This window comes from Colletotrichum jinshuiense, chromosome 10, assembly GCF_051148585.1.
Source record: "Colletotrichum jinshuiense chromosome 10, complete sequence".
NCBI classification, from domain to species: domain Eukaryota; kingdom Fungi; phylum Ascomycota; class Sordariomycetes; order Glomerellales; family Glomerellaceae; genus Colletotrichum; species Colletotrichum jinshuiense.
The window spans coordinates 1732023-1745869 of NC_139303.1; the positions used below are offsets into that span (position 1 = coordinate 1732023).

The 13847-nt window shown below is 50.9% G+C and overlaps 3 protein-coding genes across 3 annotated transcripts; 1 reads left to right on the forward strand and 2 right to left on the reverse strand.

Moving 5' to 3' along the window:
- Positions 1-469: 469 nt before the first annotated feature.
- EsH8_X_000418 (GMC family oxidoreductase) lies at positions 470-2560 on the reverse strand (the record flags this gene model as incomplete). The annotated part of the gene is made up of 4 exons (XM_083274506.1): positions 470-1281; positions 1341-1790; positions 1847-2257; positions 2386-2560. The coding sequence occupies 4 exons, from the start codon at positions 2558-2560 to the stop codon at positions 470-472; spliced, it is 1848 nt and encodes a 615-aa protein (XP_083119898.1).
- Positions 2561-5339: 2779 nt separating this feature from the next.
- On the reverse strand, positions 5340-6586 carry EsH8_X_000419 (polysaccharide lyase family 1 protein; the record flags this gene model as incomplete). Its single annotated transcript, XM_083274507.1, has 3 exons — positions 5340-5707; positions 5767-5959; positions 6023-6586. 3 exons carry the CDS (start codon positions 6584-6586, stop codon positions 5340-5342), a joined length of 1125 nt encoding a protein of 374 aa, XP_083119899.1.
- A 3866-nt stretch (positions 6587-10452) lies between these two features.
- EsH8_X_000420 (uncharacterized protein) lies at positions 10453-12305 on the forward strand (the record flags this gene model as incomplete). The annotated part of the gene is made up of 4 exons (XM_083274508.1): positions 10453-10666; positions 10717-11165; positions 11220-11348; positions 11406-12305. The coding sequence occupies 4 exons, from the start codon at positions 10453-10455 to the stop codon at positions 12303-12305; spliced, it is 1692 nt and encodes a 563-aa protein (XP_083119900.1).
- Between the last annotated feature and the right edge of the window lie 1542 nt (positions 12306-13847).

Genomic DNA, 13847 nt, shown 5'->3' on the forward strand with positions numbered 1-13847 from the left:
TAATCATGCAGCTGCCATGGCTCCACAACTTTGTCGACCGGGGGGCTTGACTCCCAAGACATGGTCGCTTGGGTAGATTGACTGTTTGCCCCGGTCCATGATGAGGAGTTAAGCCAAATGTGCGGGAAGTTTCTCTTAGCACGTCAATAGAACCGAAATGACCAGTGCAAGTTGCAGCTATGGTGTGTTGCTCGGTTCCATGTTGTTGTCAGTTTTTTGGTCGTGAAGCTATAATTGCTGTTGCATTCGAGTACTCGACTTCTCAGGCTTAAAGAAGCCCCAGTATAAATTAAGGTTAAAGTTGGCCGGAAGGATGTGGTAGACTCGAAGCAATGAATCCTTCCGTACCAGAGAATTCAAAGTGTGTTCCCATCTATGACCATTACTCGACAAAGATATTTGGATATACAGCTGTCTTTGCAAGATGAACAGACAAGGCCGGGTATGACGGATTTGTCGATTCATCCGCTCAATTACTGCAGCTTTTGATAAGATCGGCCGCGTACTCTGCAACAGCGTAAACGGTGGACTGGGTATGGGCCGCCGGCAATATAGGCATGATGCTCGCATCCACAACCCAGAGCCCCTCGACTCCGTAAACACGCAGGTTGCTGTCCACAACTCCTCCCCACTCCCGTGGCATCATCGCCGCCGTCCCGACCGGATGATCGAAACTCGAAGAGACCCACGACTCCCGCATGACCGCCTCGATCTCGGCATCGCTCGTCGCGCCCGGGCCCGGCAGCAGCTCGACTGCCCCAAGCGAGGCTACGCTGGGGCTCGACATGAAGGCGCGCGCCTTCGCAACCGAACGGACGAGCAGCAGGGTGTCGACCGGGTCGGCGATGGTGTTGAAGTCGATCAGGGGCGCGATCGAGGGGTCCGGGTTCGTGCTGTTGATGAAGATTGTGCCTCTCGAGTGCGGCTTCTGCAGCGCCACCGGGATTGCCCCCGCGCCGCCGAACGTGAATTCGACGATGCCGGCCTTCGGGTTCAGGAACTGCTCCTTCAGGACTCCTCGTTGTCGGAGGAACCCCTCGACCAACGCCGGGTTCTCGGCGTAGACCTGGGGGAGGTGCTGCAGTGGCTCACTGCTGCTGGCCGCTTCGGCGATGGCTTGGTAGTTGTCAGGGGCGAGGTCCTGCAGGGACGCAAACACGACTCTGTTTCCCCAAGCATGCGTGTGCGGGCCGGTTCTATTTACCAGATACTCCGACCATGACCTGTTGTAGAATGATTCATCACTCATCAAATTTGGGTTGATGGCGGTGTCGTTGGCAACTTCAAAACCATTCTTAGCAAAGGGCGCCTAGAAAAGTAAGGGCGAGGCGCGAACTCACATTCATAAACCATGAAGATGGAAGGATGGTCTTGGAAGTTGGCGCCAACCCCCGGCGCATCAACCACGACGTCGATACCAAGGGACTTGAGAAGCTTCTCGGGACCGATGCCGCTCAACTGCAGGATCCGCGGGGTATTGACCGCACCCGCGGCCAGGATCACGTTCTCCGAACTCACAAACTTCTTCTCCGGTCCGTCGCGGCTAGCGATGTCGATCCCGAGCGTTTTGTTCCCCGAGAACTTGACCACCGAGCCGTAGTGACGCACAAGAAGATGCAGGTTCGCCCGGCCCCTTGCGGGGTTGAAGTACGCCGTCTCCGACGTCGAGCGCGATGCATTTCTGCCCCCGGAGTTCTGCGGTAGCCAGGCGATGCCGACGTTGTCACCGTCGGCACCGTCCTTCAAAACAGGAAACTTGATGTCCTTGGCCCAGGCCTGAGCCTGGAGAGCTAGAGAAATATTAGCAAAATCGCCCAGAGTCGCGCAATACGGCCATGCGGCTCACCAGACTCTGGCCACTGCCACGAAGGAAAGCCGACTTGCACGGGCCCGTCGCCATAAGCCTCTGGGCTCCATTCGTAACCGTACTCTTCGACGTACTTTTGAGAAGGTGGTGCGAACGTCGAAGACTTGCGAAAATACTTGAGCAGGGTTTTCCATCCCCAGCCCGGGTTCCCGAGAGCTTCCCATGCGTCGTAGTCGGCCGCAGAGCCTCGGTCCCACGCCATCCCGTTGACAGTTGAGCTTCCACCGACGGTGGCCCCGATGCGCAGCCGAGACGTACGGTTCCCGAGATGAGATTGTGGAACAGAGGTTAAGTTATAAAGGCGCGGAGTCTGGTCATACGTCGTGAAGAACGGTACAGTGACGTTCACGGTGTTGGCGAAATCCCCGTACTCAATAACCAAGACCGTTTCTGAGTGCATATCAGCCGGTGTCGGACTTTGTGTCTCCTTACTGAAGTCTTTGCCGTAACGAAGGATCTTCTTAGGCAAAGTCCAATCGACAATTGAAGCAGGGAGACTGAGTGGTGACGTTTCTTACTCTTGGGATCCTCGCTAAGCCTGTTGGCCACAACCAGGCCGCTCGTCCCGCCTCCAACCACGACATAGTCGTATTTTTCGGCAATTGACTCTAGGCTTGTCTGGTCACTGGTAGGCTGTTGCCCGATGGCTAGGCCTGCAGCCGCCAGGAGCGTTAAATATAATTTGGTGGCCATTGAATTATTCCAGACGCATTTGACGTATTGGCAGGCAAAAACATTTCTCGAGCCAATTCAGGGTCTGTCTTACCGCTCAGTATTTATGTGCCTCTCAGAATTCCTGGAACCCCGCACCAAGAGATGTGACCAGGGTTTCTATGCCAACAAGGATCAAAGCAGCTCGCTGCAATGTAACACAAAAGAATGCTCTACTTGCCCGTTGAAGAGCAGGCCGTGTGGAACGCGATAGGCTATTATTGGAAGTAAGATTTCGTCAGAGTTCAAGCCACAAGGCCACTTTGTATGATACTGTGCGCGCTAATGGCACCTCCACACTGGGCTACTGGTACGAGTTTGGACATCATTTCACCACTGTGTATTGGTACTGGATAACTTTATTCAATTCCTCTTGTTGGACGCTGGATTTCTTCAAATCTTGCTGTCAAAATAGAGAGCGCACCCATCAAACAATAATAGAAGACAGAGGGAAACGACTAGGCAGTTATTCAAGTCCACACGCCGCCGCGAAATCGTGCGCTATCTCTTCGATGACAAAAGAAAAGAAAGAGGAGCCTAAAGAAAAAGGTTTACTAATGCCCAATTAGGTCGGCAACCTCGAAGTAATGACACTTTTCTATCCTGGTTTGGATATATGCATTGGAAGCGAGTCTCTTACATGGGCCCACTGGCATGCGTAAAAATAAATGGGACAACATCAATACTAACTAAACCTGCTTATCCTGGAGTCTGGGGGTAAATATGTCGACTTAACTGCTCAGAGGAGGGTATTATCTTGAACCCGTACAATGAAAGCAATCGCCGAGTAAAGAAAACATGTAGCCATCCAACCAATACGCAATTGGGTGTCAATGGACGCAGGGTGATGTGCAATGTAATATCCAAGGTTGAAAATAGGGAGAAAGGAAAAAAGTGAATGAAATGAGAAAAGATGTGATTGATATCAGGGGGTTTCAAGGGGCGAAAAAGCAAAATTTAATGAAATGTTCGCGCTTTCCGAAACCGAGAATCGAACTCGGGGCTATGCCTAACCTCTCAAGAGATGAGAGGGCATCATGTTGGCCACTACACCATATCGGATGTGAATGTTCACTGCGACGATTGCGCTAGCTTACAGAGCAAAGCGCATGCGTCCAGAGGAGTCGGTGGAAGAGTCAAAGTCTTGTTATTGATTCAACAGGAATTGTTGCGTAAGATCAATAGATATTTGCGATGTCCAAGTGAGAGTGGAGCCAAAGCTGGCCATTACCACTGATTTGGCGCATGAAGATTTCGAAAGCACCTGTAACTACACCAGAATAATTGCATTTCATTGTGATGAGTGGGTCTCACAAAACTTTGGACACGACGATAGGACAATATTAGGGGCGCCTAGGCAGTTTCCAAGTTGTACAAGAACGAAGAGTCTCATTCTATCTCCAGGATCTGCATTGGTTGTTTTAACTTTAAAAATAGCAAGTAGTCACTCAACCTGTATTTACAAGAGGGGCAGAGTTATAAACCCCGTTGTTTGGTGCATCTTTCTTTTTCAGTCAGCTAAACATTGAAAACGACGGCAGCTTAAACCTCGTGTGTGACTCGGCTATCAGTTGATGCAGTTGAATCTGCGATTATCGCGGTCGGCATTGTTGGCAAAGATTGCTGTGACGTTGGCGGTGCCACGCCCGGTAGCAAATTGATGACGGCTGTAAACCGCCTTTGAGCCGCTCCTTTAGTTGGTAAAATAATTGTTTCGGCCGAATCCTGCCAGGGTCACCGTGGTGCTTGCGCCAATGCTTTTGGATAGTTTGTGATAAATAAATACATGGTGTCCAGTGGTCTTCAGGCGGCTCTGAAACGGCCGAACCCGCGCTTATTTCCGCCTTCAGCCCCAAGCACAATCCTTGATTTTCTGTCACCGTGAGCTGTACAGACCAATACCCGACACCCTGCGATGACTGCAGATCAACATATTGGCAACACGAATGAGCTTGATGTTGCAATGGAAGTGTGGACTGCACGATGACACTACCCCAAAAAGTCTAAGCAACCGCCGGCCCAGAACGCCTCACTGCCGACAATTCCGGGCCTTCACTGTCAGTTCATGGTAATTCCCCCGTTGCTGCATTGCCCCTATGCTGGAACGAAGACCGGCTGCATTAGTGGACGGCTGCTGCTGCTGCTGCTGCAACTTTAGTGACGGTTCAAGGGGTGCACAAACAAGAAACTTACGCTTAAAGACGCCGCTTGATTTAAAGCCTGAACTCCACCACGTGGTTGGTCTTCTGCTCATCCTAGGTAATTCAACTTGCACCTCCAGCAGACTCAATTGCGTGTCGGCCTAGTATGAATCATGGATTCCAAAGCTGACACTTACTAATTAAAAATGGCAGGTACAGTTGCGTAAGAGACTGCTGGCAGTAACTGGTTGCGCATGAAATATCCCTGGAGACTGTTGGGATGCCCTACCCTGCATCGGAAACATACCGATCGGCTGCACTGCCCAAAATAATGGAGAGCACGATACTGAGCGGGAAAGACGGCTCCAAGCGTTCGAAACACAATTCACAACACATCGCCAGATATTTGCAGTGTGGCGTTCCAGCGTACAAAGAGTCAAGTTTCCAAGAAATGGTTGCGTTTATATATATGCTGTCAAGAATATAAGGTATTTACAGAATCGAAGACGACCACTAGTCTCGTTACCACTCGGGGCAAATCAAGAGCGTGCTTCTATCAGAAGAGCGTTTCATATCACTAGACCGCCAAGTAATACTCTGCGCACCAAGCCGAAGGCGGCTTAGATCTTGCCGTAGCCGGCAGAGCTAGTAGTGACGGAAGAAGCAGCAAGAGCGTCAGGGATGTCAGCGCTGCCGAACTTGGACAGGATGCTGGTGTCAGAGCCGGTGAAGGTGCCGGAGCTGGTGAAGCTGTTGGCCTGGCAGGCACGGCCGAGGGCGGAGCTGCAGTCATCGGCGTTGGAGGAGGTGATGGCGAGGGTGGCGCCGGCACCGCCAGCCTCAATGACGGTAGAGATGCCGTTGAAGACGTTGCCCTCAGCAAGAACGTAGCCACCCTCGTCGACCTCGAAGGCGTGACCGCTGGTCTCAGCCCAGTAGTTGTTGACGGCGTGGACAAGGGAGTTGCCGTTGACCTTGGGGGAACGGCCTGGAAAGGAGAGGTTAGCTGCCTGGTGCTAAGAGAAAGAGGTGAGATATTTTACGCACCAGAGAAGTGGTGGATGTAGTTGTTCTTGAAGGTGATCTGGTCGTCGGAGCCGGCGAAGTAGGCAGTCCAGTAGTGGTAGCCGTCGCAGGTGGCAGAGTAGTCGCTCTCACCGTCGAAGTCGCAGTTGGAGACGGTCACCTTGCCGGAGGCGGAGGTGCCGAGGACGAGGTGCTGGCGGCCGATCTTGGAGGTCTGGAGTGGTGTTGGTTAGAAGGGGCTTGAAAACGTGCAGTTGAGCTTTTGGCAAAGACTTACGGTAACGTGGTCGATCCAGACGTTGTCAGTGGTGTCCAGAGTGATGGCATCACCACCCCAGACGTACTTGGGGTTGATGTTCTCGATCTTAATGTTCTGGATGATGACGTTCTTGGCACCGGCGATTCTCAGGCCCTTGCCGACAATGACACCCTTGGAGCCGGAGCCGATGATGGACTTGTTGGAGGCAACCTTGATGGGGTTGAGACCGGCCTTGTTGTAGGTGACCGAGACGCTAGGCGCGTCAGCCTGGTAGTTGTCGCACCAAGAGTCCTTGTTGATGGCGACCTGGCAAGCAGAGGCAGTGCCCCAAGGAGCGCAACCGGTCTCGGTGGCGGTACCCTCCGAGTCGGTGAAGTCGAAAGTCTTGGTCAAGACAATGACGCGAGCCGAGGAGTCGCCAAGGTACGAGACCAGCTCGTCGTTGGTGGTAGGGGTGACAGCAGTGGCAGAGCCGCCGCCAGTGACGCCGGAGGCAAAACCCTCAGGGGTGCCGGAGACAGAAACAGCAGCGGCCTGCTGGGCAACAGCCACAGCGGCCAAAAGGAAGGACTTAGCAAACATCTTGGAAGTTGAACGGATTGAAAGGAACGAAAAAAGAGTGACTAGGGAATGAATAGCAAGAAAGACGAGAACGACTCGCAAGCAACGGAGTGATGATATACCATTGCAGCTTTGGCGGAAAATGGGTCTGAAAGAACTCGATTCCCATCATTGAATGAACGGTTTGCTGGCCGCGTATACAGACCCCTGGACACGAGGGCGCGTAAACAAGTTGGATTGAAATATATGACGGGGTTCGACTCTCCACAGACGGGATCCAATGGAACAAGCAAGATGCGCCAGATGAGGCAATGATGGCTGCTATCCCAGGCACCATCCCTGGCGACATGGGAGTGGTCAAGGCGGTTGTTGGCACAGACCTAATCAATGTAAAGCCCGATGGACGCAAGACGGAGGATGTCCTGTGTGACATTTAGTCCGCCAGGTCCACCCCATCTTCTGACGCGGGTCCGCCCATATGGAAATGAGCCTCTCAGAAACCACAAAAAATCCGGCATTGCATGGTTTGGGGGCCCTTGAGGCTCCATTGCTCACCTCCCATGAGGCCATCCCCCTTACATCCCGCAGCGGGGGCCAACCCCCACCACCCGGACCAAAAAATTCATCCAGGGGCTCCAGAGCAAACGTACGGCCTCTATACCGGGAGGCACTGGAGTCTTAGTTTAGAAGCACTCAAACAATAAAGCTAGAACAGGATGGGGCCGCGGTAAAGACAACCCACACGGCAGCCGCCACCGCGCATTGAGTTCATTATATTGATCCCGAGGCTAAGGGTCGTAGGCAGGTGTCCGGCGGGCACTATGCTGTATCCGGAACTCACCGACGGATTATGGACAGAGAGAGCGCCCAATCCAAGTGGAGAACAGCCTACGAACAGAATCCGACATTCGTACTGCCGTTGGGGCGGCCGACACAGAACCCGAACGCACGTCGTTGGCTCGCTTCTTTCAGGCCTACACCAAAATTCCTGGGTTTGGCTGCGGGTCCGAAACGATGGTCCCCTGACCTGAGCTGTAGCAATGGGAGGCTGTGTTGTGTTGTACGTTAATGGTGAGACCCGCGCTGCGGGCTGTCGGATCATTTGAGCAATACTGCTTGATTAAAGATCATGTGCACTGCAACGTTGACTTGATTTAAACTCCATTGTTGGGCGCAACTTTGTTTATTGTACACCAGGAGGTTTTGTCCCACAGCATGCAATTTGTTGCAGAGACGACGCGCGTCGCGCAGCACAAATTAAGGGAGCAAACCTCTGCAGAGACGCTTCATTACCGCAATCCCTAGCCCGACGAGTCCGAATTTTCGACTTTACAATGGCACTATATTATCCTGGGGATTTAGTGATAGGCCAGATGTGTTCAGAAAATATGGAAGTCAAGAGATTTAGATTTCCGTCACCATGCCCAGTAATTTATTAAAATGTGTATTCATACGTTAGACAGCGGTCTTGACAGTATATATACAAGCTCACCCCAGAGGGAAAAGATGATGCCATCGGATGATTTGCAAAAATCATTAACTTGGTTAGTCGTTGAGGTTTATTTACTAAAGTTTCCTAGAGATATTTGCGAGAGCGCCAAGAAATCTGAGACTCAACAACACGGCATGATATTATCGATTGAACTTCGGAGGCTACCGAGGCGTTTAGAGCCCGACTTTTGTGGATCTCGCAGGAATAACTGTGTGGTACTCTGTAAAGCGCGTGATACACATGTATTTGAAACTGCTGCTTGTTCTTATATTTAAAATTATTTCGGATTACTACACAGTATCCGAGTCGGGCATTTGGTCGAGGCTATGGTGACTAGCTGTACTTCGTACTGGCCGGAGCTTCACACCAAAATTCTCTGCCAATCGATTGTCCCCACCCTCCTGGGTCACGTCGTGAACTTTAATGCGGACTCTTCCAAGCTGGAATATGGCGTCCTGAGTTTGCTGCGTGTTCAAAGTCAATTCGACGGCCGCCAAGACTTTTGAAAGATGGCTTGCTGATAAATTCAGCAGCAGTTTAAGTCCGGGCCCGAACCTTTGCTGTCGACAGCGGGCAGAATTTCGGCATCCGCAGGTGCATGCCACATGGCCGATCGTCATTTTACGGAGAAGACAGCGGTAATTTCAGGCCGTGTCCAACGGTTTCAGTGGGCTCTGACGACACAACCATACGATTCTGTAGCAACACCATTTATTCATATTGAACCCAATTTCAACGGAATCTAAGGACATATCAAAGGCGCTGTCAATCAAGTCGGAAGGATTGAAGGTCCACGAGTTATCTTAATAGATGAAGCTTCATCTTGTCGCCTTGGAATTCGCGGTGTACCCACCGACCTACTTGCAAAAATAAATAAAAATTCAAAGGTACTTTTGCAGCACACAGCTTGACGAGTCAGACCAAAATTCTATTCTGATTCACTTCCAATTGTTGAGCGCCTTTGGGCAGTCCGAGACAGCAATTGGGTTGGTTATTTTGACAAAGTCAGCAAGAAAAGGTACGGCCAAAGATTTGTCACCAAAAGCTGGTTAGTTTGTTTTATGGCATACTAAAATGGCTTGCCGGTTTAATGGTTCAATTGTGCGTACTCGATTTCAAGCGGGAACCGCTCTCGCTACTGATGATTGAACCGCTACACCAAAAATTGAAACTTCATTTTCTCTCCCGATACTGGAGGGAACTGTTCATAATTATACGTAGACAAGCTTGCACCGGATGTCGACGAATAAGTTGGTTATGTGAGTTTGGAGCCAGACTTCGATTCGGGAGCGCAAGCCACAGCGGCATTGCTTTCGCCACTCGGCCGACATCCCTCTGGTCACTGATAACCCATGGTGGGATTCACGAATAAAAGAGTAAAACTGAACATATCCGCAGTACTCATGCCAATTAGAGAGACAAGTAAACTTGCTCATCATTCGTGAATTGGCGTTTCGAGTTGCAAGACTTGCCAATGACAATACAGCATGGGCGTGAGCGCTTTGGATTTTGAAGGTGGTATGTCATTTCATCTCAGGATTCCACTAAACCTTTGAAAAATTCTAGGAATGCATTATATAGAATCCATGTGTCCGGGAACGTGGGGTATTGAAAGAGAAGGCTGCTTTCACCCATTGAATATCTTTTACTCAGTCAACCCTACATTTTGCACCTTATCGAGTCGCTTCTGAGAAGTGGGTCGGCACCCTACGCCTAGTTCAGCTTCAAAAGTGGTAGAGAACCACGATCAATAAACAAACAAATGGCACGTGATAAAAATGATTGATACTCGGTATCATCAAAATTATCAGCTCAATGAGCGAGCATCAGACACTTATCATGTGGCTGGTGCAGAGCGGTTTTCGGCACCACTGCCGGAATAGTGGAAACTTCGATGGTGCAAGATGTGCATCAATGGCGTTCGATGCAACGTTGGCTATAAGCGCCACCAACCACAGATATGGCGCAGATGGCGCCATGAATTTTGGCCAGGAACTAGACATGGGCATAACGGAGAACACACCTCGTTTCGAGAAGCAGAAATTCCCAAGGGAATGGAAACACTGTGCCTGTGTGGTTCAGTGTGCGAGCATACTGTGCGAGAAACTTATCACGAATTGTCAGGTTTCGATGCGTCTATCAATAAATCTCTCCACTGAGGGCCCCATTGGCAATACGACTCCTGAGTGACGCTTTCGGCTCCTGCCGAGAAGAGAAAGCTTCAATTGACGGCTTTTGATTAGAGTTTTGAGAGAGCCGTATAAGAATCAGGGTGTAGACATTCAAGACGGCATTGCCAGTCTGTAGGTCAGTCACCAGTCTCATCTCGCAGATAGCGTCGACTCAGAGGGCCCCCCGAAGACGCCATACAAAAACTTCCTCTGCTCTCGAGACCATGCGTATTTCCAAGCTTTCTCCATTGGCCTTCGCCACCACGCTGGTCAGCGCCAGCGGGCCCTTTCTGGAGCAAATCGATGGTTCGACTTGGGTCATTGGAAATGACCACTGGAACCTGACCCAGGGCTCACTGTATGCAACCAAGCTTTTTTGGGAGGGTGTCCCGGGCGCCGATCTTGTGGGTTCGGCGGCCGGCCATTACGTCGGCTATGGTAAGACAACCATCGCATCACAACTCAACTTAATGACTGACATATTGCAGACGGGGAGAACAATCTCAAGTTCACCAATGCCACCATCGTATCTCGCGGTACGAACTACATCGACGTTAGCTTCTCTGCCGCTGCCGGCGATTTCCACTGGGTCATCTTCGATGATTTGACCGGTGCGTACCAGTACTTTGTCAACCGGGCTCTCCCCGACATCAGCATTCTCCGGACATTGTGGAGACTCGCGCCTGAAATCTTCCCCAATGGCCGCACGCATCTGAAGGACGAGCCCCTGCCCGACTTCTCGCTGTACGCCACCGCGACCAATGTCCAGGATGAAACCTGGCAGTTGGCCGACGGGTCCTTCATCACCAAATACGACTGGTCGAACGCCGTCAGAGACCGTGACTTCTACGGTGTTTACGGTCCGAAGGCTGGGTCCTGGTACATCCATCCCACTACCGAGTACTACAACAGCGACCACTTGAGCCAGACTCTGACGGTGAGCATAGTGACACTCCTGCAATCTTACGATAATCTGCTGACATTGTCATAGATCCACCGAGAGTCTAAGACTGGAGATGCTGTCCAGCTCAACGTAGTTCAGGACACTTCCCACTTCCGGGTCGGCCAGAAGGTCGCTCAGCCGGCGGGCAAGGTCTGGGGACCTTGGCTGTGGTACTTGGTAAGGACTGAACCTTCCCATGACTGCTGATTCGCACCATGCTTACGTTGATGCTAGAACAACGGCGATGCCGCTGATGCCGCGCAAAAGTACAAGGAAGAAGTCAAGCACGTTCCTTACAATTGGTTCAAGGACTCTGCCTACCACTCTCGAGGTGGAGTGCAGGGAACTCTTACGCTGTCTGACGGTCGTCCTGCCTCCGGCGCTGCTGTTTTCCTCGGCGACGCCGATACCACCATTCGCCCGTCTATCCAAGGCAAAGACTACTACTACACTACGTACACCAACGACAAGGGCCGCTTCTCCTTCGACAATGTGCGCAGCGGCTCTTACGCCGTCTACGCCTGGTCCAATGGCGGAAAGCTCGCTGATGTGTACACCAACTTCACCGCACCCGTGACCATCACCAAAGACAAGACTTTGAACCTCGGTCAGCTCTCGTGGGGCGTTTCCAAGGATGCCAAGCGCATCTTCCAGGTCGGCGAGTTTGACAAGAAGGCCAACGGCTTCAAGAACGGCGGTGTGCCGTACCTGCACGGTGTGGCAGCCCAGAGCCCCGCCAACTTGACCTTCACCGTTGGCAAGTCCCAGAACTCGGACTGGTACTTTGCTCAGTCCGCCATTGGAAAGTGGACCGTAGAGTTCGACCTCCCCGCCAGCGATGTTGCTGCCAACAGGACTGCTCTCTTGAGTGTGTCGCTGGCTGGGTACTCGCAGAGTGGAGCTTTGGACATCGACGTCAACGGACACGTCTACGGCTCGCTGAGCAAGGATAGTTTGACGAGCGATCCCGCGCTGTACCGCTCTGGCAAGACTAGCGGTGAATGGCGATTCCTCCAATACAAGGTTGACACCGACGTCCTCAAGGCAGGACAAAACACTGTCGGATTCACAGTCACAAGATACACTCAGTGGAGGGGTTTCTTGTGGGACAGCGTTATTTTCGAATGGATTTAAACTGGCTGAAGGATGATTGATGATGGGACGACTAGCAACAACTGACGAGCGTACATATTATAACATCTAATTCATGGTCCTGGCAGCTCTTTGCAGTTATGTCAGACCGGTTAATTTTACGAGACAACATTGCGCATATTGCTGTGTGTAGTAATTTGTGCCAGAAAGCAATGCGTGTCTTTCTAGCTCTGATTTGTTTTTATCTGCAATAGCACTTCATTTCTTGTACAACACGAGTCGTCATATGTCTGACCGATAGCGAACCTCTTTTTATAATTGGAGCGAGGCCCGCCGGCATGAAAATGATGCATAAAGATTGACTGAGACTTGTAATCAACGAGTACTTCGGTCTTGACATTGCACCTCGAAGATAACTGCGTGTAAGCTTCCCCAATTCCATTACTTGTCCCAAGCTTTGCCCAATTTGCTGTGAGGGGTGGCGATGGAACTGTACAGTAACACACACGGGTGGCTTTAGACTACAATCAAAATTTGATTTTGAATCAATGTCGAAATACTTTTATTTGAGTTTATCAAAAGAAATTATTCTCTTCAATGGCGTATGCACAACGTAGTTTCTTTGATCCTGTCGCCTCTGCCTTTGTAGTGAAACCCCATCAAGCCAGTGCCTTCTGGAAGCTAAAGCCAACCGAAAAGAAAATGATACCAACCTCGAGTGCTTCAGATTTGAGTTTGAGCGGTTGGCAAGCTAGTATGCTTTCAGATTTCAAAGCTTACAAGACCGTCATGGGAGTTTGGCAATTACCAAGAGCTGCCTTGCTAGCTAGGAGACATTCAGCTCGCCAAAGCTCCTCTCCAGGCTAAACTGCAACTGGAGCTTTTGTAATAACTAATTCAATCGCTAGTTCATATCGCTGCTAGTGACGAACTTTTTATCTGCAGCCAGTGTTCCGTTGTGACGTAGCCTAGATATCGATATCTGTTGATTACATTGGGATTGAAGTAACCTATTGCATTGCGCTTACCAAGACTCCTCGGGTAGTAACGGCCTTGACCACATGGGGGTTGCGTTATCTGCTTTCTGTTACACTGAGATCATCATCTGGTCAAATTTGTAGGCAACACATCACCAGAGGTATGCATAACGGGGTTATATAGAACCAGCGCCGCGAACAAATGCTCTGTAAATGAGAAAGATACTGTGTATTAGTTCATCCCACTTCAAATTGCCCGAGCTCCGCCCTGGTTCATGGCAGGACCAACGAAGCCCCGCAACTCAACGGAGCCATCACGGGTTCTAAACATCACCAGCCCTGGTGGTCTAGCGGTATGATTCTTCCTTAGGGTTGTTGAGCTTCAATAGCTTGGAAGAGGTCCCAGGTTCGATCCCTGGCCAGGGCCTTCCCTTTTGCTGGTGAATTGGAGTGCAAAGTTTTTGTATGTTCTTTAGTTGGAGCATCACGCCACTCGGCCTTTGTCCGCTGCGCCATAAAGCCATTTTGTGATTGCTGGAAATATTTCCGTTACTTGTCTTGGCGACGAAGTTCGATTGGCAGCGCCCGCCGTATGCGCGACTTATAG